Here is a 26,313-nt window from a genome sequence, read left to right as displayed (position 1 = left end):
AAAATTTGGTTTGGGTTATATAACGTAACCCAAACCAAATTTTCGTTTCGAATTAAACTTTAACTTTAAATATCTCAAAAATTATAAGAGACAGCTGATTAAGTTATAAGGAAAAGTTACTCAGGATCATGATCTTGACAACATATATCAAGGTCAAAATCGTTGGATCCGTTTTTATAAAGTTTTATTATCATGTCCAATACTTTAAAGTGATATATCTCGAAAACTATTGGTCGGAAATTTTTTTTACTATTTTTCCCGTGTTCCTCGTCAAAAATGTCTTCGGAAACGACCTTTCAAATAGAGGGCCACAGTTATCGTAATCACCCCATATTTCTTATAATTTTAAGACTTTACGCGCATATAATATATACTCTAAGTACTATATTTAAATTTTTACTGCGCTTCACTGATAAGAATGCAGGGAGATCATTACAATAACACAAATAGCAGGAAATTATCATCCTCCGGACTTGGAAAGAGAGTTGATTAATCTGCGTTCCACAAAAAAATTAAAGATCAGAGATGAGTTGTAGAGCGAATTACAAAAGTTCAACGGCCCAGAGATGAGTATCATATCAGCAGTTAACGTCATTAAATTATATCACTCTTGCGTTATGTCGGCAAAAACTCAACAGAGATATAATTAGTCTTACTAAGACTGCTGGAATGCACAATGGACCTAATAATCCAAAGTCTAAAATGACTCAGCTCTGAGAAATCTATATCTATAATAGATAGAAGCTCGCTATATGCCATGCACGCGATTATAATGAGATATATAATAATTGTATGTTCATTTAATATTATCAATATACACGATGATTCTGTTAACAATGCAACAAGCAATTAAAAATATAAGTAATAATGTATGTAAGTCGCGTGAAATAATTTCATAGTCACTAAATTAAAAATTCACTAACCCTGATACAGAAAGAGAATTTATCTAGACAACATTGCTAGAGAAAAACAGATTAATTCTAATAATAGAAGAGGAATAAATATTATGTACCATGTGGAATATAAAACTGTGAAGAATTTTAATATAGACAATTCTTATCTTTTTAATAATATCAAAATGGCAGTCATTGAAATGAATATAATTTATTATCGAACATATATTATTGAAATAAAACTTTGTGAAAAAATCAAATAAATATACTCTGCGGAAAAAGAGATTCATAGAAATTATATATACACATAGTCCCGATTTTAAAATAAATAGAATAGTTTCGAATAATTTTATAGCGAAAAATACGGACTCGTTAATAATGGAAAAGAACAACCAGCGTAATTCCAATGTAATAAAAAGATTGTATATGTATGTCAATAGCGTGATAACGTTGAAACATCAAGTCTGAAATTGACACGAAGGTCCCACTTTGTAAGAGAGATAACTCATAAAGCAAAATTCCGCATTACGTATTTTCTCTTTTTTCCGCATTACGTACTTCGCTTTTTTTCGCATACGAACTTTGACCGAGTTCGAAAAGTTTTTTTTATTCTTTTCAAGACAGAGACGAGATATTGCCGTAGAGCGTGATGTCGATCGTAATAAGGTCGGTTCAACAACGTTGTTGCCCCCAACGATACACGTGTTTAATCGAACTATTATCAAATTGCCATCATTAAACACACGCGCACACTATTATTACACTTCCCTTACTGCGATTTTCGGATTAACGGAATTCGATCTTTGAAGAAGCGCGCGATACGTATTTAGGAAAAACCGTGCGAATAAACGATTATATATATTGTACATATATATGATGTATATATAATGTACACGGAATTTAGATGATAATCAAAACATATGTAAATTTAATTTTTAATTACAATTATTAGAATGTCATGTATTAAAGAAAAACCGACTATAAATTCATCAAGGAATGTGTCAATAAAGATATAACCGCGAGTTTTTTCAAACATTCTGTATTTTCGATTAATCCCATACAGCACAGAACATTGCAGCAATATTGCAGCAACATTGCAACATTGCCGCAATGTTGCTACAATGTTGCAATATTGTTGCAATGTTGCTGCATGGAATCTTTCTTTGACGACAATGTCGCGATAAAATTATATTTATTCGCATAATTGTATTCTTTATTTTGATAATTTAAAGTAAATTTTAATGATTAATTAAACTTGAATTATAAAAATATATAATATCGAAAATTGAAAAAATATATGCTGGTGAATGGTGACTTTTGTCCATATTTTTCCTAGGAAAAAATTCAGAATTTAAAACATGAAAACGTATACTTTTTTCAAATATAATGCGTGATTAAGAGAATGATAAAGCAATTAAAATACTCTTGCCCAGTGAGAAATACCGATTGGAAAAATGCATCTATTAAACGCATTTAAAATGAAATTGATTGAACATGTTTACATGCAAAACTTTTCGTAAAGTTTTTCATATTAATATTCCAATAATAATAAAATATTCAAATGTAATATAGATTTCATAAATAATGGATAGAGATAATAGATTTAATTTATTATAATAGATTATAGATATCTATTAAATTAGATATATAATATACAGGGTGAGCCATTTTAAAAATAATTACATACTTTTTCTTAAAAACAATTTTTTTTATACTAATGGATTTGTTGACAAGGTCAAGTCCATATTTTCATCATATATCCCCCTCTGAACCCTACAACTTTTGTATAAAACATTTTTTTCCATCTTGCTTACTTTACGAGATATTTGCGTGCGTTGATTAAAATGACTCACCCTGTATAGACGTTTTTTCGATCTGTATTTCTTACTATGGGTGATTAATATTTACATTTGATGAAGAAAAACTTCACGGAATGTTTTGCATATAAATATTTTTTGCCATAAAACTAAATTTGAATAACATTTAAATGTATAAAACTGGTGAGAATAAATTTTTGACAACTTTCTGTAAATGTGTCAGAGGAAGAGAATGAATAAACAGAGGAAATAAATAGAGGAAAAAGAGCGTAGTATAAATAAGTGTTCCAAAAGAGACAGATATTTATAAAAAAAGAAACAAAAAAAATGAAACTTTGCATCAATGAAGAAGTATCATATTTATAAATATACAGTTGTACATTTTCTGAATATGAAATAAACAACTATTTACATATGCGAGCTTCGAATGGAATAAGGTAAAAACCGGTCTAAAACGTGCAACTGAATGAATCTCTCTCTCGTTCATCATCTTTTTTTATAATATATATATAGAGTATATTTTTAAAGCATTCTTTTTTTTTCATGAATGCCTGTTTCCTCTTGAGAAACGTAGCGTCACTCATGAATTAAAAATTATATCGCTCTTTTGAATTTTTATATATATATATATATATAGAAATTCCGAAGAGCGATTCGCACACGCGCGCGCAAAATATGTTTAGGCTTATTGTTAGTTTTTTTGTCATATATTCTTGTTTTTTCTCAGCTTAATTTTTTAAAAGATTATATATATACATATATCTATATATATGTATATTTTTTAAAAAATTAAGCCGAAAAAAACGAGATAGAGATAGACAGATAGATAGATAAATAGAGAGAGAGAGAGAGAGAGAGAATATAAGAAAAATCTAAGCCTAAACATATTTCGTGTATATGTATGTGTGAATTTATAATGCACATCGGTCAAAATTTTTCTTTTCTTTTTCTTCTTCGAACAAAAGGAAATGCAAACGGTTCGAGTGTGAATCATGACCTTCGTATCTAATCGCGCCATTAACTATGCACTCATGCGCGGGAAAATAGATAAGAGATCTGTGCGTGTGCTCGGTTTCGGGTGTGTGTCTAGTGATTTCTGACGATGGCGACTCGGCGATTGGCGGGATCAGCGGGGTGACAGGCTGTGCGAACGCCGTTAAACCGTCAAACGTCCTTCAAACGTTCCCTATCGATTCCCGCGCGTCTGTATATTACATCGCGGCTCGCGCCGAAGCATGCTAGTTGCTTAGTTGCTATCACGTCGGCATCGTCGGAAGTGACGGTGCGATCTTCGTAGGATCGGGTTAGCGAGGTTTGTTCGAGTATTACTCCGATTACAGATACATGCACGTTTCTTGTTTTTTCTTCTGCCCTCGCCAAACTCTCGCGCGAATGCATAGTTGACCTACATTCCGTCAAGCAAATTTTCATCGCCTCATGAGAGAAGAAAAATTTCATAATGACATTTAATAAACTTGCAGGGGAAAATATTGGAAATTAATATTTTCCGATAACCGTGTTATCTTTTATTCATATAGAGAAATCTTAGAGGTTATATGCGATGCGCGCGACATGTCTTACGACATAAATGTATACCCGTTTCATTTTCAATGCAGAAAACGCAAGTGAGTGCAACCGAATCTGGAATCCACGGGGGACGGAGAGAGAATTCGAGAGAGCGAGCTGGCTCTTTTTTTTCCGGACCAAAACCGAAACACGCACGCGAAGCGGCCCCGCAAAATGTCAACGGACAATGACAGCAGAACGTGTTGCAATCCGCGGCAGAACGGCGTCGTCCAACCGTTACTAACAGGTACGTCCTATAGTTCATGACGCATCGCTTATGATCTCGTTGACCGTCCTACGGGTTCAACTAACCTCAACATTGCTTCCCGTTGTCATAACATATTTCACAGCAAAGATTAATATAATAATAATAAAAGAATATAAAATAATTTGTGGCAATAAAGCCATAAGAGAAAAGCGTCTAATAATAAATGTACTATTATAAACAATTTTCTTGAATTGAAAGCACTCTTGCAAAAAAGTTACTTAAATATTATAATCGCAGTCGATTAAAGAAAATTCGATCGAAGTAATCGATCAATTTTACTTCAGAAAGGACTCCCGAAATTTATTTGAAGATATTTAATTTTTAAAAACTTTGTCAAAAATGAAAATAAATAGAAATATCACATACAGATTTATAGCGGGAAATCGCATTTTTTTTAAATTTTCTTGCAAAAAAAAAATCTATTATGAATCAGAGCACACATGTTCGATTCACGTGCACAAGGGAATCAATTTTCATAACTCTCGCGTGTTTAATCGTAAAAACATGTTTGCGTATCTCCGATGGATTTGGGGCTAAATACGCGAGGTTGTTCAAAGCGTGATCTCGTGAAAAAGAAACGTCAACATTGTCGGCGATACGAATTATATGAATCGAGAGAGCCACACGGCGTTCGCGATGGATCTGTGTACGCGAAATTGGGTTAAATTATTATTTATGACGGCGACCGGAAAGAGCACTTAACATACATACATCCTTGCTCGAATGTGTGATGTAAGAGCGTGATTATGTTTGTAAATATGGACTCTTCGTGATGATGTCAATCGCGCGCGTTCAATCTTCCCCGCCTCTCCTCTCTCTCTCTCTTTTTTAAGAGAAAAATTGGCATATCTTACAGAAAAGATCCATTTATCAATACAAGATAGTACTTAATGTAGTACTTAACATGCGACATAAAAACGCTTAAACCTCCTTTAGAGGTATATCTATATACTTAATATATATATATATATATATATATATATGTATCTCCTGCGATATGCACTGCACACGTAACTTTCAACATGAAATGATAGTGCAATTTTTTCTCCCTGAAAACACAATGCATATATTACGCAATTGATATTATATGTAAATTATTTTGAATATGTAAAATAATTTAAATTGTTTAGCTCAAGTAATTATTTCTTATATGACTTTTTTCTTTTTTTAGTGATAAATCACATTTTGTAAGTTCTTGTGGATAGTGCTAAAACTATTAAATGTTTAAAGTCGTTTTTATATATTTAAAGGAGAAATGATGAGGAGAAAATAAGAGGAATTTACTTTCAGATTTGTATCAAATTACCATGGCATACGCCTATTGGAAGAGTGGCAAAATGAATGACTATGCTGTATTTGATTTGTTCTTTCGCAAAAATCCTTTCCAGGGCGAATTCACGATCTTTGCCGGTCTTGAGGAGTGCATGAAGTTCTTGAATAAATTTCATTATTCCTGCAGTGGTATGTATTCACATAAGTTACTTGTTATGTATTTAATTCTTCTATGAATTATATTAAGTAATTTTATACTACAGATATCAAGTACCTGAAATCAACTATGCCTGCTACGGTAGACCAAAGATTCTTCGATTATTTACAAAGTCTTACTGCAAAAGATGTCACAATATATGCTATAGATGAAGGCTCTGTTGTATTTCCAAGGTGAGTTTAAAAAAAGATCTTATCTATATTATTCATAAAAATTTTAGAATCTCAGTAAAACAGAGTATTATAACAAAGATACAATTAGTTTTTAATTTAATAAATTAATTTGTAAAAATAATAACTAAAAGGATATTTTTAATAAAATTTTCAATTCTATTTTTGTTAATATAAATTTTACTTTCTTTTGCATAAATTGGTTGAACAGATTTAAATTTTCACATCTAACATGATTAAAATTTTTGTAGAGTTCCATTAATAAGAGTGGAAGGACCATTGATAATGGTACAGCTTTTGGAAACAACTCTATTAACGTTGGTGAACTACGCGAGTTTAATGGCGACTAATGCGGCGAGGTATCGGATGGTAGCCGGGAAAAATATAACGTTACTGGAATTTGGTCTTCGAAGAGCGCAAGGACCCGATGGAGGATTGAGTGCATCTAAATACAGCTATGTTGGTAAATACCTTGTCCATACTTACTTTAGAGCCATGCAAAATCACTTTTTGGAACATTTGAAATAGTTTGTTGGAATGTTAATCATTTTGAAATATCTTGTAGTTTAAGGAATTCTAAGATTAATTTTATTGAGCATTTTGCAAAATTTTCAATATTTTTGCCAAATATGACTAATGTTTTTCGTAAAATTACAATTGTGCAAAGTGTTCAATGCAATTCCTTCACAATTCAATTTTAGAATTCCTTAACATGTACAATATATTTCAAAGTGATCAAAATCACAGAAGCTTTCACTCAGCACAGTCATTTTAAATGCTCCAAAAAGTGATTGTTTTTGTATGGACATGCCTATTTATAATTAGTATTAGTTATATTAGTTATAAATTTCATGCCAATGCATTCGATTTATTGTATCATAAATTTGTTAGGATAAATTAACAGTGTATTAAAAAATTTTTTATTATATAATATTTTTATGTTGATAACCATATTCACGTTGCATATCTCTATTATCCTAATTATTATGCTTGACAATTGTGGAACATTCCAATGATCTACATTGAAGAAGCATATGATGTAACGTAGGAGCTTATGTACCATATATATTATACTAATATATGTTCAGTATTTGATTGCTGATAGAACAAGTAAATATTTCTTTCTATTTATAGTTTACACAAACAATGTTCACATATCCAATATTATATATTAAGTCTTAGATATGCAAAGTTTTGAATATCTGCATTTATCAATATAATATATATCACTGGCCATTAAAATTGCAACACACTATATATGCGAAGTTCCATTTTTGCATCGAATGCCCGCATCGATACCAAACAGTCGCTGGAAAATAAGAATTCCGTATCTCGTTCAATTTCAGAAATATTAGCCTATAATATCTTTAGTGATTCACCCTGTGTGTATATATATATATATATATAATGTTGCAGTCTTAATAGCCAGCAGTATATAATGAGCGATGGAAGTGTCTGGTACTACTCCACTGGTACACTATACTTAACAACTTCGTGAAAAGTGAAATCAATACATTGTTCCACTCAGTGCCAGTTTGTACTGCCTAGGTGATGAGTAACAGTTTAGGAGGTCAAGTTGAATGTGTATATATAACTTTTATATATATATATATATATATATATACATGTTATATATGATGGATCTAGATAAAGCTTATAGTCATATATTTGCATATATATGTAATATAAAGAAATTTAAATTAAATTTAACATAACTTGCTGTGTTACAGGTGGATTTGATGGTACTAGTAACGTTTTGGCTGGGAAATTGTTCAATATACCTGTATGCGGTACACATGCACATGCATACATAACATCCTTTACGAGCATCGATGATTTGCACGGAAAAGTAAGCATATTTGACAAGAAATCTTATCACCGGTTAAAACAAATTTTTGGAATTTCTCGGCAAATATAGTTGAAAGAAAATTATCTATCAAAAACAAATTTCTTAGGTTTATTATATTTCTCTTACAGACATTGCCGCACAAGCAAACGGGCGACGTTCTAGATCTACTGGAGCTTGCCTGCAAGCATCGTGAGACTATCGCCGATGATTTAGGAGCTTTAGCTTCACAGGCATCTGGTGGAGAATTAGCGGCTTTGATCAGTTACGCCGTTGCTTTCCCGGAAAGATTCACCGCTCTCGTGGACACATACGACGTTAAAAGGTACATATTTGCATCTCGCTCATTTTATTTACAACGCTTATATCTTTTTATTAAAATAGACAATTCGATGTTTGTTTAAAATTTGTAAATTTATCGTTAGCTTTTTGATTATATCTTTTTATGCATATAAAATTTGCATCAATTTTATAGCAATCTTTTCTAATCTTTTGCATGAGCTACTTTGCTATTTGGATTTATTTTTATATTAATATTTATTATCTCTTATAATTTCACTAATTGTTGTACACTATGCTTTTGTAATTATTATTACACACATGTGATTATTTTACTCCTATTGTATACTAATTTGATATTATAATTTTCACATTATATTTTTATCGAATTTAATATTACTAGTGTATAATATAGTATGCCTGAAATTTATTGATTAGATGAAGTATTTAAATTATACATAAAAATGCACGAATGTGTGATATTTTATAAGGATAGAGTCTTTTATAAATTTAAAGTTGATTGTTCAAGGCAAAACTGGCTTTTTAAAATATCTTATGTACATTATAACGCGCATTAAAACGTTACATATGTATCATATAAGTATACTAAAAGCGGTTAATATGTATATATGTAGCTTATATATTTATGTATGTGGTAGTCCATGCATACACATACACAGTTTAAACAGTACTTTGCATAGATAATACATGTTATCTATGTATATGATAATATATGTAATTATGGCTTCAAAGCTCAACTACATATTATGATTGTGTACAAAGTCTCTCTTTTACACAATCTTACCTCATGTCCCATATAGATGAATAAAAAATAATTGGCATATCTTAAAGTAAATTATATTTTAATCAGATAGAAGTATAGTGTCTCGCAATTCGATTTCGTTGGCGGCTATGTAACTTAGTTTTGTCAGCGCGGAGTTGATATAACAAGACATGTGTACGCACACATGGTAGCCTAATAGGAGTATGTTTATAGCATTGAGGCGTCGGCCAAGGGTCAGGCACAAGTGGCCAGCCTAAATGTAAAGAATAAACTTCTAACTAACGGGTCCAATACACATGCTCAAAACAGCGTGAGAAACAACCCATTTATATCAGAATCAACTACGCAACTTCACAAGAATGGCTTTTTAAGACGCGGCGAATTGGGTGAGCTCTATGTGAGGTACGATATTGCTCCGTTTGCCTGTTTTATAGAATGCAGATTTTTTTTTCTCTCGTTCTCGTCAACTTTACGCTTTATGGGTCTATATTATTCTTTTGTGATAGCAAAACTACACTCTTTCTGACATAACACTTTATAAAGAGATTTAAATCACTTTTTTTTTTTCAACAACATACAGAGAAAGTAATTTTTATATCTGTTTATAAATCAATAACTCTTCTCTTTTTCTCATTCTCTCTTTCCCCTTTCTTTTTTTATTAAAACTTTTTTTGATTTTTTAATAGTTGAAACAATATAATAATTTTATTCTCTACTATTTTTTACTTTCCTCTTAGAGAACGATATTAGAAAAAATATTTTGTAAAACAGGCAAATTGCAAACTGTATACATTATTACATTATGTTACTCTCATGATATGTCAGTTAGAAATAAAACGATAAGAATCTGATTTTTCATTACAATCTAGTTGTTAATCGTTACACTTGAGAACTTATATAGTGCCCCTCCCAATTCTGCCCTTTATTCTCTCAATAATTAATATATGGAGACATTTCGTTACACAAATGTTACATAAATTCTGATATATACATTTTGACTTTTATTCGAACAAATGCAATTTCAGGAAATTTTAGTTCTAAGATACTATATAAAAAGAAATATACTTCAAAAAACGAGTGTTTTCGAATCGAACGTTAAATTTACTATAATATTTTGGCTCTCTCTCTTTTTTTCTAATACATATAGTATCAATTGACCATATTTGCGTACATTTGCCAAAATAGTGTTCAAAGCTAAGTTTTATAAACGATTATAAATTCTTTTCACTGGAAACATTGATAGCAATATAATTGATTAAAACATATTGTCTTATTTACATTAATAATCTCTTAGCTATTTTATTATGCTTAATCTTTTATGTGCGATATTTTTTGTTTTAACTTAAAACTAAATCTAAGAAAGTGAATCTGATATTGTGGCAAAAAAAACATAAAGACAATATGATAAAAAAAAACCAACAAATTAATTTTTTTTAATTTGCTTGTTTTGGAGGAAGTATATATGTATATAAAAAAAGAATTGTGTCATAAGTTTAAAAGAGATAAAAATATATAAATTATATATTTCTTATATAAATTAAATATACACATTTGAACACACTTTTTAATTTTTCAAATCTTTTAACATTTTAATTAAACAAGCAAAAGAAAACAAGATTGTACTTTTACATAATATATTGTACTACTAAGTTTAGGCTTAATAATAATAAGTAATTATGTTACAATATTATAATATACAAAAAGTGTTATATGCATGATTAGATTTATTTTCAACATATATAATAATGTCAAGGGCTATCACAGTGACGTTTCATAAATACATATTTTACAAATAGGAGCGGACTTTTAAATTTCTGCGCTGTAGCATTAGCTTTGAACGACTTGGGATACAGAGCCATCGGGATCCGGATCGATAGCGGCGATTTAGCGTATCTCAGTAATGTGGCGAGAGATATTTTTGAGAAAATTGCTGTCAAGTATGATATACCTTGGTTCGCGAAACTGATGATTTGCGCGTCAAACGACATCAACGAGGAGACTATAATAAGCTTAAACGAGCAGGTAAAGGTGCGAGTAGAGATTTGCGAAACGCGAATGTATTAAAAATAGATAAATATTGTAACATAAAAATATGAATATTTTCTTAGAATCACAAAATCGATTGTTTCGGAATCGGAACGCATCTCGTTACGTGTCAGAGACAACCAGCATTGGGCTGCGTTTATAAAATGGTAGAAATCAACGACGAGCCGAGGATTAAGCTTAGTCAAGAGGTCGGGAAAGTCACGATACCAGGAAGAAAGGACGCCTACAGATTATACGGCTCGGACGGCTATGCATTGATAGACCTCTTGCAGAAAACGACGGAAGAGCCACCGCAAGTGATGCAAAAAGTTCTTTGCAGGCATCCATTTCAACAAACAAAAAGGGCTAACGTTACACCGTCCCGAGTAGAACCTTTGCACAAGGTATAATCTGATTGAAATAATAGATTTTCAGATAGTATTATGTAATATGTATTATGTGCCATGATGTATAAATGTAAATCAAAAAGAGTACTATACATTGCTCTGTTTAGTTGACATTCTTTGATTAATTTGCAATTCTGAAATTTTTCTTCACAAAAATTTGATTAGGCACCACTTCTCCATTGTATTTTAACATTCAGTGTTTAATATTTGTGTCTGTAGCTTTTGTTAATTAATAGCAATATGATATATATAGCAAAAATATTATTTTATAAGCATCTTTATATGTATAAATATATATATATATATATACACACACACACACACATCATTATTGTTATAAAGTAATATATTGATAATATCTATATATGACTTATAATCAATTACTTATAATAAATAAAAACATGCATATACACAGATATACTGGAAAGATGGCAAACTATGTCAACCATTACCAGCATTACAAGAAATTCGCAACAGAGTACAAGAATCGCTCAATACGTTGCGTAACGATCATAGAAGGAACTTGAATCCAACACCATACAAGGTAAGAATAAATATTTGATATTTTGAAAGCTACTCTTTAAGCTACTTTTTAAGGACAGATTCTCAAATGCAGGATATTTCTTGAGACCGAATCAGGCTTAAAATTATTTGAAACGAGCAAATCTAACAATATATTATATTTGCGTCTATAATATTTTTACATTATTTTTAATTATTATAAAATAGGATTTTTACTATTCATTGAGATTTACAAGAAATTATTCAAATGTGCTTTTCTTCATATTTATTACAGGTAGCTGTCAGCGATACTTTATATAGATTCATAGATGAGTTATGGTCTCAAAATGCCCCGATTGGAGAACTACGGTGAAGCATACTACTCTTATACAGGAGTATTGTTAAACTAGTCTCTAGCAATTATGAGTGATAACACAGAATCAGGATTTATAGATAAAATACACAATAAATCCTTCGCTAAAAGCAATGATAACGATCACCGCAATTGAGCATATATATGCGCATCGTCATTTCATATGATTGCGCTGTAGAATATATCATGAAAGAACAAGGGTCCTAAAAACATATTTTTTACAATTTCCATTGTTGAAAAATTCGAATTATATTATCATCACACACACAATCTATTTTGATAAATTTTTCGCAAATCATGATATAAAATATATAGTTTTACACAATTTATATAGAACGAATTATTTCGTTGCAGAAATCTATTTACAAATCTATTTATATTTCGTATCGCACACACATACACATGTACTTATTCTCTTTTTTCTTTATTTGTTAAGAAAAGTACAAAATAGTACATGTGTATGCGTGATTTTAGATATGCACAATTCAAATTCTCGAGTTTTAACAATGATAAACTTTCGAAAATTAATTTAAATNNNATATATATATGATTAAAGTATTACAAAGAATGGCAATATAAGGTAGCATAATAATTTAATTATACTTTTTGATTTCGATTATTGTTGTGTTATTGTTCTTTCTCTTCTTTTCTTTTTTGAACAGTTTGTTCCATGTTATATTTGTAAATTTCAATTATAATCTCGTGTTTATAATTGCTAAAGACTGCTTTAAAGATATTTCTGTATAAGAGTAATACATTTGATTATTTAACATTGTTTTTTTACACAAATGTACAAAGAGTGCAGCGTATTAATTATTATGTATATTTATAATTTTACATACATGTATAATATGTATAAAAGTCTGTATTGATAGAGAAAATTATGCATCAGATGAAAGAAAAAGAGAGAAAGAAAGGGAGTAAAATGTGTTATACCTCAAATTAACATCTGGCAATTAACAATCATGAGCGAATTCAAAAGCCAATCTTTTATTAGTTATGTTGTATGTAAATTTGTATGTTTTATGTAAATTTACGTAATGCTCCTAATTATTTCAATATTTGTTCAGGAAAAAGTTTGTCATATACTTGACCGAATAGTTTTTAATATTATCCTACATCTATACATGATTAAATAATTGTAGATTCTACATAATTCTCAATTATGATTTATCTTATATTTATAATATAGATCTGTTATCCTTTTATAATACAACTTGTTTATAGTAATGTATAAGTGTAATTGTAAAGTATATACCAATGTTTTTTTATAGTGAGAATAAATAGCATATAACTGTTATGCAGTTGTTTGATCATCAAACCATCTTATTAGATCTTGTATTCTATTTTTTTCTCTGGAATGTTTTCTGTAAAATCTTATTTTTATCATTTTTATTTGAAAGAGTACTTTTTGAATATCCACATTACATTAAGTCGGATAATACAGGAAAATAATTCAGGCTGCTGTATTTATACATTATACATATTACATTTATGCTATATTTTACATATTTTTTATCTGTATTATATACTTGTATATTGTAATAAATATAATAATAATAATAATAATATGTACAACACATGCATTCATACATGTAGTAGAACACAATGTTTACGAGCGCTTCTTATGCGATTTACGGAAGGTTTAAGAAAAAAAGGGAATTATTTGTACTAAATCCTGATATGAAATACGTGTAATCTAATTTGTAGATTCTACATAATTCTCAATTATGATTTATCTTATATTTATAATATAGATCTGTTATCCTTTTATAATACAACTTGTTTATAGTAATGTATAAGTGTAATTGTAAAGTATATACCAATGTTTTTTTATAGTGAGAATAAATAGCATATAACTGTTATGCAGTTGTTTGATCATCAAACCATCTTATTAGATCTTGTATTCTATTTTTTTCTCTGGAATGTTTTCTGTAAAATCTTATTTTTATCATTTTTATTTGAAAGAGTACTTTTTGAATATCCACATTACATTAAGTCGGATAATACAGGAAAATAATTCAGGCTGCTGTATTTATACATTATACATATTACATTTATGCTATATTTTTATTATATTTATAACTATAGATTTATTGTTTTTTTTTTTTTTTTTACAATCTAAAATATTCATCAAAATATGTATATTTTAAAAATATCTACTCGATATTTTATTCATAACTTTTTATTCGATATTTTAAAAACAATATAGAAAAAATATTGAATATTTGATAATATTGATTAAGGATAAACATCTTTAATATTTATCAATAATCAATGTGTAATATATATATGTACATATATAGTAAATATATATGTTGTATGTACACACATACACACACTACCACGATCTGTTCTTTATAGCTGAACTGATTGCACTAGTTTGGAGCTTATCTTTCTCCTTCCAATGGGTAGAGAAAAAGATAAACTCTGAACTAGTGCAGCCGTGCAGTCAGTTCAGTTATAAAGAATAGAGACTCATAGTAGTAGCGAAAAACACACGCGTTACTACAATGGGAGGAATATGCACAATAGTAATTTAAAGGAAATTATATTATGATAATCAGCTGATACATAATAGATCATTATGCCTATTTCGAAAAAGCTTTGACTCGTCAAGTTGAATAGAATCAGTAAAAACGAGAATTAGAATAAAAATGTAAAAATGTATCGTTGAGGTTATAATCAAGGTCAGTAAATTAATATAAACCAGTTCTAGGTTTAAAGTTAAAGGTTAATAACACACACATTTATTGATAATTTAATATTGAAATGCATAATAATTTATTTTTGTATTAAAGAAATGTTTTCTTTCAGCATAAAATAAATCAGGATAAGAATAGTGCATATCATCGAGAGAATATCTGTCTGATAAATTATTATCTTTACACACACATATACACAAAATTATATACATATAATATTTTAATAGAAATTTTTTTATAAAATGGGTAAACTCATGCATAACAACAAATTGATTTTATGTATCACATGTATGTGTGAAAATTAGATTTACATATTGTAAATATAGAGATTTATATATTTATCGTGAGGCATGTCTCAAATCCAGTATATAAAAATTTGTATGAAGATTGTTAAAAAACTATGTCCATTAGTGACATTAATATCCACTATATTTGTTATTGTGATTACTATTTACATCAATCAGAAGATCTCTCCAATTTTTGTCTTTCTCTGTATACAAGTGTACCTGAATTGGTACTCGATATATAGCATCAGTTACAAATCAAATCCAATGAAAGTTAAAGAAATACAAGATAACTTGTACAGTGTGATCGCTCAACAGCGCAAGTTTGAGCAACCACTGGCTAATATACAGCAGCCGCCAGCTTACAACACGACCTACAGATTTTGGCATTGTGAGAGATGTCAGAGTTACATGTGCAAGCCGACGCAGCATTGCTCCTTCTGCCGAAAGTGTTTTCACTTCAAGGATCATCACTGCTTCTTTTTAGGCGCTTGTGTACTGCGCCAGAATATGGGCAACTTTATATTATTTTGCTTTTATACTTCGCTGACATGTCTGTACTCTCTATGCGTGCTAGGACCGTACATGTACGAGAACATTAATCACATAGTGAAAACCGACGCGGATTACTTTAATATATTTCTGAACTTTTGCTTCCCTATCGCTCTGGCAAGACTGTTGCACTCCAGGGATAGTTCGAGTATACTTCTAGTCACAATATTCGACATGCTGATGTCGATTTTGTGCATTTGTCTGGTACTTGGCATTTGGAAACTGCACAGTTGTTTGACCGGCAAACAACGTTACGTGAACGTAACGGGAAAACAGAATTTAAAGGAAATCTTTGGAAGCTACGGTCTATCAAATATTATCTTTCCATATAATGGTCTCATAGGCACAAGAGATATTAATAGCAAATATGAACTAAAGGAAGTATAAAACTAGTCAGATGAACAATGGATCGAGATTAAGTCCAACACATATTTTTTATCTGTATTATATACTTGTATATTGTAATAAATATAATAATAATAATAATAATATGTACAACACATGCATTCATACATGTAGTAGAACACAATGTTTACGAGCGCTTCTTATGCGATTTACGGAAGGTTTAAGAAAAAAAGGGAATTATTTGTACTAAATCCTGATATGAAATACGTGTAATCTAATCCCTATTAAGAAATATATGACATTGTTTCGCAAAATGACAAAATTGATACAATTGCTACGATAATAAAAATGTGATAGGCTAGAAATATTTTTTTAACTTGAATCCAATATAATTCTTATATTATTTCGCGAATTTTAAATAACTAATTATTTAAAAATTCTGTTTTCTTTTTTTTTAAATAAATTATAATTTTGTGAAATTCTTGTAAGTGTAATTTTATGATGGATTCAACTAGCCCCATAAGAAAATATCAATATGAAATAATTGAATAATGATTTTATCAATAGAATAATGTAATGCATTTTCCTCTAATTTATTTATGCATTTGCTTGTAGATAATGCTAAAAAAGTAGCTATAGAAGTTGCCTTTATAATTCCGTATGTCGATGATGTTGTGCATTGAAGTCATTGGGATGAACGAACATTCCCTCCACTGTTGTCCATTGTGTGTGAGGATTATTTGAAGAATATTCGCATATTACTTCCATCTGTCCACTTATCGGAGCACCGTAAGTTCTGCCACTGACAGCTAAATATCTGAAGATATAACATTTAAAAGATTAAAGCTATATGCTATCTATTTTCACTATAAAAAAAAAATATATGTAATATACATAATTATCCTGCAGATTTGTGATGTTTTCTTTTATTTACATTTAAATTCATAGAGGATTGTATATACTTACGTCTTAGTATCAACATGCTTCAACTTAATAGCATCATCTCTCTCCCAAAGATCATTATCGCACATTAACATCCAGTTGTCACCAGTATCACCCTCTCCTCTGTGATCTCCATATGCCGATACTTCCTGCTTTCCACTCAAGGGTGAACTAACGAGATGTGAGTGAAGATTTTTCTTTGTTGTAGTGTGTTCCAATCTAATAACATCTCCACATTTGATTGGTTTCCTATAAAAAAAATGTCCACAACTTTGCTCGTATACAAATATATCATATATAGTTGGCAAAAAGTTGTATGATTATAAGTTATATGGCTTACCCTCGTATGCAATGTTTTCCTGATTCTGCTTTAATAAGCCAGTAGGAATCACCATCTTCTTTGATATTTGTACCTGTTACAGATTGCTGTCCACTTCCAGTTCCATATTTGACTTCGTGGGAATGTAGCCTCACATTATAATTTACATTCATTAGTTTCAGTACAGAGCCGCAAGTTACATGTTGTGTTCCTTTAGCTGCAAAATATTTTAATAAAATTAGTATATTTAAATAAAAATTACACACACAAATTAATAATTATGTCAAATATTTATATATTCAATTATGCATATAAAAAATATTTGTGTAATTAAACATATTTACAGTATTAATTATAATTATGATCAATTGTATCACATGTATAAAAACGCATCACAAAACAAATCATTGGTAATATATTGAAATACAATACACATAACACGTACAGCATGATAGTAATAACATAACCCATAAGTATATATATTTATTGATAATTAATCTTGTAAAAAAAATATGAAGAATACCTTGAATGCAACTTATATAAAGTGAAAGTATTGTGAAGCTTGAAAGGAGCAGACGCATAGCATAATCCATCATGATCGTCTCTTGGCAATAATTGACACAAAGAAAATTTGAGTGAAAAAGCGATGCCGGCACGATGATATAGGGGCGCCAATCACAGCTGATCACAGCCACAATAGGGGCGTAAGGACGTGTTAGCTTTCCATTGGTCACAATTCATGTTCCACGTGTTTAACGTAAGTCTGACACTAGAGCGATGTTTTTTTTGCCCTTTTTATACATTATATATATATATATATATATATATCATACATGAGACTTACCAATATCTAATACAAATATCAATTAAATTTAGATATGACAGAAAAAATAAGCAATTTAAAAAATATATTTTATTAGTATTTGCAACTAAAAAAATATATATTTGAAAAAGATAAGAAAAAAACGTTTAAACTTCTTTCTTTCAATTTAAATTATTTTATCTCTTCTCTTTACTAACAATATGTATATTTATAATATAGTTTGATACACATAATATAAAATTATTTACATATTGTTAATAAAAGAAGCAAAAAGAATAATTAATAAATTGATTAAATTTTTAAAGTTTAATTAAATTTTCTTGACTGAAAAAGTATACACAGATATAATTTTTGTATTGTAGAAGTGACAGAATATATAATGCATGAAATAATTTTCAAATTGGAAGAGGTAAATATATAATGCGAGACACAATTTTTATATATAACAAATATATATTTTATACTGCATTGGACCCATATTCATTATTTAAAAATGTTTTACATACTAATGTCTTCCCCCAATTTAACAATTATTAGACTATATATTTTAAAGATATGGACTGTTCTTGGTTTTTTACTTATAAAGATGGACTATAATTAACAGAATATTATAAAGTGAAATATTATACTCTTGTATATATATATCATATTTTATCTCACAGTATATTAAAAAGAAGCATGCATATGAAAGAATTAAGGAAACACACATAAATTAATTAACACATATAAAGAACTTATATTATTCGACGTTAATAAATTTTATTATTTATTAGAAAAATGCAATGTATAAATTAACTAATTCTTCTCATATAATGTTTTTGTAAAAAATATTTCCCCTCTTACGCCTTATCCAATAATTATATCTTAATATTACGTAATATTTTACCTTGGCTTTAAAAATCTTATCAAATCAAATAATTGATATTTGCAAAACGTATCTTGCTTCCAATATGATTTAGGTACAAGCTATTTTAAAGAGAACAGTGGAATGTGCCTCTTTTTAGAATAACTTTCATACATTCATAAACATGCAATGAGAAATTACCCAAATATAGCATTGCTATATCTTGCATTATTCAAATATAGCGCATATCTTGTTTCAATAAATGGATGACCAAAATGGCATGTATCATTAGTATTCAATGAGTTTTGGACGGGTTTTAACATAAATGTACGCTGCTATTATCACAAATATTGCAGCTATAGTGGGCAATACAATTGTGAACACTCTCTGCTTGTTTTCCAGGAATTCCTTTTTCCGTTCTTTTTTCTGTTTGTTGGTCTCTTTCGTCTTTCCCTTTAATTGCCTCATATTTTTGCCACTGCAAATCAATGAAATTATATTAAAATAAAAATTTATTTATGTTTATCTTTTATATTAATATTTACTAAATTAATGGAAAGAGAGGATATATATGAAAATATCAAATATATGGTTTAATTTTTTAAATGGATGACCAAAATGGCATGTATCATTAGTATTCAATGAGTTTTGGACGGGTTTTAACATAAATGTACGCTGCTATTATCACAAATATTGCAGCTATAGTGGGCAATACAATTGTGAACACTCTCTGCTTGTTTTCCAGGAATTCCTTTTTCCGTTCTTTTTTCTGTTTGTTGGTCTCTTTCGTCTTTCCCTTTAATTGCCTCATATTTTTGCCACTGCAAATCAATGAAATTATATTAAAATAAAAATTTATTTATGTTTATCTTTTATATTAATATTTACTAAATTAATGGAAAGAGAGGATATATATGAAAATATCGAATATATGGTTTAATTTTTTAACTAGTATTTTATTAAATATTATATTTAATTATTAAAAAAAAAAATGAAATTTTATAAAATATCAGCGCGCCATAGATTTTTTTAAATTACAATAAAAAATTTAAGATGTATATTTATATCGGAAAGCGACAATAATCGCGAAACGAATTGTACTTATCGCACATATGTTTAATAACATTCTTTGACACCGACGTCTACGCGCGCAGACTTTATAAAATAAATAATTGAAAATCGCGTATGTGTATGCGAAACGCGTTTCAATCTCGTCATGAACAAATCGAGAAGCATCGAGATACCGATACCTTGAACTTCACTCGCAGAACTCGCAGCGAACAGATATGAGAAAGAAGTCCAAAAAGACAAGGCCACACGATCGTCAGTCGCTGGTGCAAATTAGATTTGCGTACATGACATGTAGCGGAACGATTGGCACGGAGATGTACCAGCTGTGCCACCACTTTCATACGTACAGACGTACAGGTGATTGCGCCAAATACGTTCAGAAAACGGATATTTGAATCCACATCCAACATGTTTTTCTTGCCTAAAGCCCGTATCACACTACGCATTGAAGATTGATAGCGTTTTTGAATGTAGCAGGTTTAATAGCTCTGACATGAGAGCGATTAATGATGTCATTGCATCGTCTCTGCCAATAAAAGGCTTGAATTCATAGTAAAATATAGTGATTAATTAATCTGGGTTGGATTAATCTGTTCATTCGAAAACGCTATTTGTTTCCGAGAAAGCCATCAAACGGCACTTGGGAGAGCTTTTCGCCGAGAAAGATAGGAAGTTCTTTGAGCGACGAATTATGGAGCTGCCCAAAAGACTGTGTTCCGATTTCCCATCCGAGTGCACCCGATATTATAGTATATGTCACGTATACTATAATATCGGGTGCACTCGGATGGGGAATCGGAACACAGCAAAAGATGGCAAAATATAGTGGATCAAAACGGCCAATACATTGTTGAATAAAATTATTGCCTTCTATGAAAAAATCGTCTCTCATTTATACTCTATAAAAAAACCGAATTTGTTGGCCAACCCAATACTTCAATCGTATTAAATATTATACTGTCCAATCACAGCCGTTCCATTCTTTAAAGGAATGATTATGATTGGCCAATGTAGTAATTAGTATGTATTAAACTTTTTGGTGTAAACTAGGTCAAGGATTAAGGATGTGTGTATATCCATGCGTTTATATCATTTTTTTTTTACGTTATCGAATGTGCGGGATAAGATTTAAAGTTGATATATATACCGATAAAAGAAATCAAAACGTAAAGAGTATTAGAATATTGAAAAAAAGAGTGTAATAATCTCGGAGATCACGAAGAGGAAGGAAGATTTGGGAAAAACATTTATGTTTATTTAACATAAGGGTTATGTGCTTCCAAAAACCTGATCGAACATTATGGAGAAGACGCGGGAATGTAGTAATCTTTCCTCAGACACATTTATGAAACAAAATTTGACAGCATTAAATCTGCGCGATAATCAAAACGGGATAATAAATAATGGAACGGAACAGAGTACTCAGACAACTTTTTTCAAAAGAAGAAAAAACCCAAGACAGCGAAAGAAAAAATGTATTCCTTCGCAAATGAATAACACGGGAACCGTTATAGAAACAAATGATTCAAATAAATCACGCAGTTTGTATCTCGCTAATAAAGAAGATGTTAATAATACTTCCATTTTGCCAGAAACACCAGATTTATCAAATACTAGAACTGAAGAGGATAAGAGGGCAGGCAATACGATTAATAAAAATACTTGCATCTCGGAAAATTTATTAAAAGAAGATACTAAAAAAGTTTCTAGCACGAAAAAGAAGGAAGGTAGAGAGACAATCAATTCTTTGCTACAGAACGACAAGCAAACCAGAATAAATAATTTGATTGATAAAGTTCACACTTTACAGCTTAGTAAGAAAGACAATGAGAATGCTTTTGTTTCATTAAATACAGCTGCTTTACCAAATACTGCAAAACACGATGAGATAGATATAAATGATAAGAGTACATCTACACTAGAAAGCTTATCAACAGAGGATATTCGGGAAACTTCCCGTGTGAGGAAGAAGAGAAATAGAAAAGTAAACAATTTTATGCAAAAGAACGACAAGCAAACTGATCTAAAAACAGATATTTTGAAGCCTGAAGCTCATTCTTTGCAGCTTATTAATAATTGCAACAATGTTTCGCCGAAGACTACTGATATACCGAGCACTAATGCTGTGGAACATAAAAGCATGGAGAATACAAACGACAAAGATATTTCTACTTTGCAAGATCCAAAATTTACTTTTTTTGAAATCGATTACGAGTTCCACGAAGCAAATCACGCGATAATCGAGACATTTGCTCTCAATATATATTTTTCTTTATGCAACGATGACAGGAAAACTTATTGCTTAGTGTGTGATAATACCTTTCAAGTTCAAAACAATTCTAATTTACGGAAAAATCTTTATAGACATATACAATCAGACAATCACGTTGGATTATTGACCCAGATGATAGAGGATGACAAGAAATTTTTGAAGGCTGGAAAACTTTTCAGTAAGCTGGGATTGGCACGAGAATGTATGAGAAGCAAAGATGATATTATTGAATGCTTGTTATGCGATAGTCAGAATTTCGTTAGCAAGGTGCCGAATAACGATCTATTGTTACACGAACACATATTAAGTAGCAAGCATCAAAATTTCAAAGGATCCTGGACGTCGTCGGTAAAGGATATACTGCGAGACATTCATTATCACTTCCGAAGCATGTACAATGTCAAGAAGTATTGTTGCGAATTTTGCAATTACGAAAGCGCATCAGAAATCTGTTTCGCGAAACATTTGCGTGTACCTTATCACACGTCACGATTATTACAATTTCCCGATCATACAGAGAGATTTAAGTTTTATTTTTGCGCCGCATGCTTTTTCTTATGGTTCGGAAGTTCCGATATGTATGATCGACATTGTGAGCAGTTCGAGCACAAACACAGGATAATGTATGGTTCTGATCTCGATCATTTGTCAGAAGAAATAATACAACTCTTAATTATGTGCAATCAGAATGCTGAAGCTTTCCTTATGCTGTCCAATAGTGTATGTTACGATAAAACAATTGATTACATATTGTGTGACTTGATAACTGACATGCACAGATATATTACAAACATAAAAGCTTATCCTTTTGGATCCAGGATTTCAGATTTAGGTTTCCCTGACAGTGACATTGACATCTTCCTTGATTGTGGTAAGTCTAGTCTTAATCTGTAATGTAATTTATATACTGCATCTTTTTGTCTATATATATGATTTACATCCAAATGATAATTCAAATATTAAAAACTATATGTTATATTTCCTATAAATTAGGGGTATTAACATTTTAATATTATGATTTTCTATAAATTATTTACTATGCAAATATTTATATCTCAATCATTTTAATATCAATCATATATGTATAAGTTGTACATATATCCATACAATTTTGGAATATTAAAAATAACACACATGTGTGTAATTAAGAAAAGAATTACATATAAAATTTTACTTATTTGAAATATATAATAAGGTAGCATATATAACAATTTGAAAATTGTCTTTTCCAGCAAGCTTTTTCTTTTTTTTTTTTTTTTTTGTGGGAAAGAAAATTATGCATTCTTTTATCTATTAATATTTTGACTTTTATTCTATGATTTTATATAATACAGATAATATGTATGAAGGAAGAAATTCATCACATCATCATTGTGAGGTTCTCATTACATCAATTGTACATTATTTGTCTCTTAATAAACGAATGTGGAAAGTGCAGGAAATGATATTGCATAGTAGAACACCAATTATAAAAGTGCAACATATTCCCTCAGGATTTATCTGTGACATTTCAGTTACAAATGGCTTAGCAGTGGAAAATACAAAAATAATTAAGTAAGTTTTTTGCTCCCACCTGACTTAATATAATAGAAATTTCTTTAATATCATATGCTGTATTTATGTATTGCAAATAAACAAAAAATTGTTTTCTCAAGGTGTTTTAATCATGCTTTTCCACTATGTCGAAAAATGGTTTTATTTCTTAAACAATGGTTGCGCAGCTGTGGTTTATTAGGATCGCGTCTTATAACAAGCTATGCTCTCACATGGTGCGTTATTTTTTATCTGCAAACTCTATTAGTATTTCCCAGTATCTCACAACTAATAAAATTGAAAAATAGCTCATGGCGGATCAGTGGTAAGTGGTGTGTGATTATACGTATACATATATGTATATGTATATAGAACGCAATAAATTTTTTTCAAAATTCAATTTGATTTTAATAAATAAATTGGTGTTAAAAAAATTTTATTAACCAAATTTTGCAATATAAGAATTATTTTACTAATTATATATTCGATTTATATGTATTATATACTCTTATTGTGTACTTAATTTATATTCATCTCAGTATACTTATTATTTTTTTTTTATTTAGGTTGGGAAGTTGGTGTAAGCTACAATTTTCCTGTTAGAAGGCTAAATCACACTTTCGAAGAGCTTTTATTAGGATTTTTTATGTTTTATGCGAATTTTAACTACAAAAGTCATGTGATCTGTCCGTTATTGGGTCAGCCGATAGAAAAAAGTGCGTTTAACAAACTGTCGAATTTACCGCAAGATATGGCACCATATATTGCTTATATGCGTGACGCTTGTACGCAAGAGAAGTCTCAAGGTTTTTCCGTATCGTCATTGTGTGTGCAAGATCCATTCGATTTATCGCACAATCTTACGAAGGCGGTACATAATCGTAAGTTGAACAAGTTTCAGAGCAATTGCAATTATAGTGCAAAAATACTGAAGAAGACTTTTCCGTACCTGAAGCCACCATTATTATCTTAAGTTGATCAATATTTGTACAGAAAAAAAAAATCTGTATTTAACTTTTTCTCTTGATAATGTTACATTACATAACATTACTTGATAACATTATTTTTTTTACATCTTTATATAATGACGATTGTTAATAATTGATAACTCAAAAAAATCATGGAATTGAATTTTTTCATATTAATCATGACACTTTTATTTATATATGTTTTGATATATTATTTTCACGAATTGATATAATATTGATATATCTTAATTTAGAGATTGAATATCGAAATAATTTTGTTAGCGATTATATGCCGGTATTGTGTATACCTCTATTGTTAGAAACATGCAATTCTAAAAATCTTTAATTAATAACGGTATTGGATATTGAATATCGGTATAATTGAGATTTTTATGCCGGTATTACTCTATTATTATTTTATTTGATATTAATACTATTAAATAAATCAGATTAATAAAGATAATTACTCCTTAATCTCATTATTAACAATATTTATCAATCAATATCCTAAACTATCGATGCCGAGATATGTATATCGAATATCAATATCTGTTTGGAATGTCAAGTATAACATTGTACATTGACAATATTAACGATATTAAATTATCTTTATTAGTTTGACTGATTTAATATAATATTTAATAATATAATATCAATATAATACTGGTATTCTACCAGTATTATATTGGTCTAATGTATATACTGGTATTATAAAAATTTTGGTCATATACCGGTATTCGACATCCAATATCGATATAAATTAAAAATTCTTAGATTTGCGGTTTTGTAATGGTAAAAAAGATATATACATGATACATGATGATATTGGTAAATTGTTGGAGATTATTTCGTTATTCAATTTTCCAATCAAAAATTATTAGTATATAAGCGATATTTTTCATATCGCATATTCGTAATCATTGCTTGATACATCATTAGATTAATAAATATATCTTTTTCTCACTAGATACTTTTGTTAATTGATTAAAAGTATCTATTTTTTAGTTTTATTAGTATAATTAATTTTTGATAATTAGTTTTTAAATATAATACTTGTACTGTGATGTCATTACATCTATGTTGTTTTATCAAAAAAGTTATAAAAAATATACATATTGCTTTAAATTATTAAAATCTGAATTTTTTAAATCCATTTAATTTATTATATATGTATAATGAGAAAGTAAGTACACTAAACTATTATTGTTTTTCGATTTAAAGGATTAATATATATATA

The 26,313-nt window shown here is 29.5% G+C and overlaps 4 protein-coding genes across 8 annotated transcripts in view; 3 read left to right on the top strand and 1 right to left on the bottom strand.

Moving 5' to 3' along the window:
* Positions 1-3,874: 3,874 nt before the first annotated feature.
* Positions 3,875-12,964, top strand: LOC115240798 (nicotinate phosphoribosyltransferase). 4 transcript variants are annotated; one of them, XM_029816162.1, is made up of 12 exons: positions 3,875-4,022; positions 4,327-4,523; positions 5,835-6,005; positions 6,080-6,206; positions 6,455-6,666; positions 7,934-8,052; positions 8,181-8,374; positions 9,326-9,514; positions 10,909-11,134; positions 11,221-11,541; positions 11,960-12,088; positions 12,341-12,964. In XM_029816162.1, exons 2-12 carry the CDS (start codon positions 4,451-4,453, stop codon positions 12,416-12,418), a joined length of 1,839 nt encoding a protein of 612 aa, XP_029672022.1. In that variant the 5' UTR covers positions 3,875-4,022; positions 4,327-4,450; the 3' UTR covers positions 12,419-12,964. The 4 variants fall into 4 exon arrangements, with proteins under 4 accessions (XP_029672022.1, XP_029672021.1, XP_029672024.1 ...); XM_029816161.1 differs by having other exon boundaries at positions 10,909-11,140; XM_029816164.1 differs by lacking the exon at positions 9,326-9,514.
* A 1,777-nt stretch (positions 12,965-14,741) lies between these two features.
* LOC115240802 (palmitoyltransferase ZDHHC22-like) lies at positions 14,742-16,450 on the top strand. Its single transcript, XM_029816168.1, has 2 exons — positions 14,742-15,108; positions 15,236-16,450. Exon 2 carries the CDS (start codon positions 15,474-15,476, stop codon positions 16,344-16,346), a length of 873 nt encoding a protein of 290 aa, XP_029672028.1. The 5' UTR covers positions 14,742-15,108; positions 15,236-15,473; the 3' UTR covers positions 16,347-16,450.
* A 296-nt stretch (positions 16,451-16,746) lies between these two features.
* Positions 16,747-19,742, bottom strand: LOC115240803 (stromal cell-derived factor 2). Of its 2 annotated transcripts, none has more exons than XM_029816170.1 (4): positions 19,544-19,742; positions 17,587-17,782; positions 17,271-17,495; positions 16,747-17,121 (listed from the first exon to the last, which is right to left on the bottom strand). In XM_029816170.1, exons 1-4 carry the CDS (start codon positions 19,698-19,700, stop codon positions 16,953-16,955), a joined length of 747 nt encoding a protein of 248 aa, XP_029672030.1. In that variant the 5' UTR covers positions 19,701-19,742; the 3' UTR covers positions 16,747-16,952. The 2 variants fall into 2 exon arrangements, with proteins under 2 accessions (XP_029672030.1, XP_029672029.1); XM_029816169.1 differs by lacking the exon at positions 19,544-19,742 and adding an exon at positions 18,089-18,271.
* Positions 19,743-21,274: 1,532 nt separating this feature from the next.
* Positions 21,275-26,313, top strand: part of LOC115240780 — a 12,463-nt gene continuing 7,424 nt past the window's right edge. The window contains exons 1-4 of the mRNA XM_029816134.1: positions 21,275-23,446; positions 23,910-24,129; positions 24,231-24,433; positions 24,675-25,078. Of these exons, the coding sequence (XP_029671994.1) occupies positions 21,604-23,446; positions 23,910-24,129; positions 24,231-24,433; positions 24,675-25,078 (2,670 nt within the window). The 5' untranslated portion in view covers positions 21,275-21,603. The remainder of the gene's footprint in view (positions 23,447-23,909; positions 24,130-24,230; positions 24,434-24,674; positions 25,079-26,313) is intronic.

Source organism: Formica exsecta, unplaced genomic scaffold (assembly GCF_003651465.1).
Source record: "Formica exsecta isolate Colony F162 unplaced genomic scaffold, ASM365146v1 scaffold451, whole genome shotgun sequence".
NCBI lineage: Eukaryota > Metazoa > Arthropoda > Insecta > Hymenoptera > Formicidae > Formica > Formica exsecta.
Note: the sequence above shows the minus strand (reverse complement) of the source record. Positions and strands in the feature narration are given on the sequence as shown.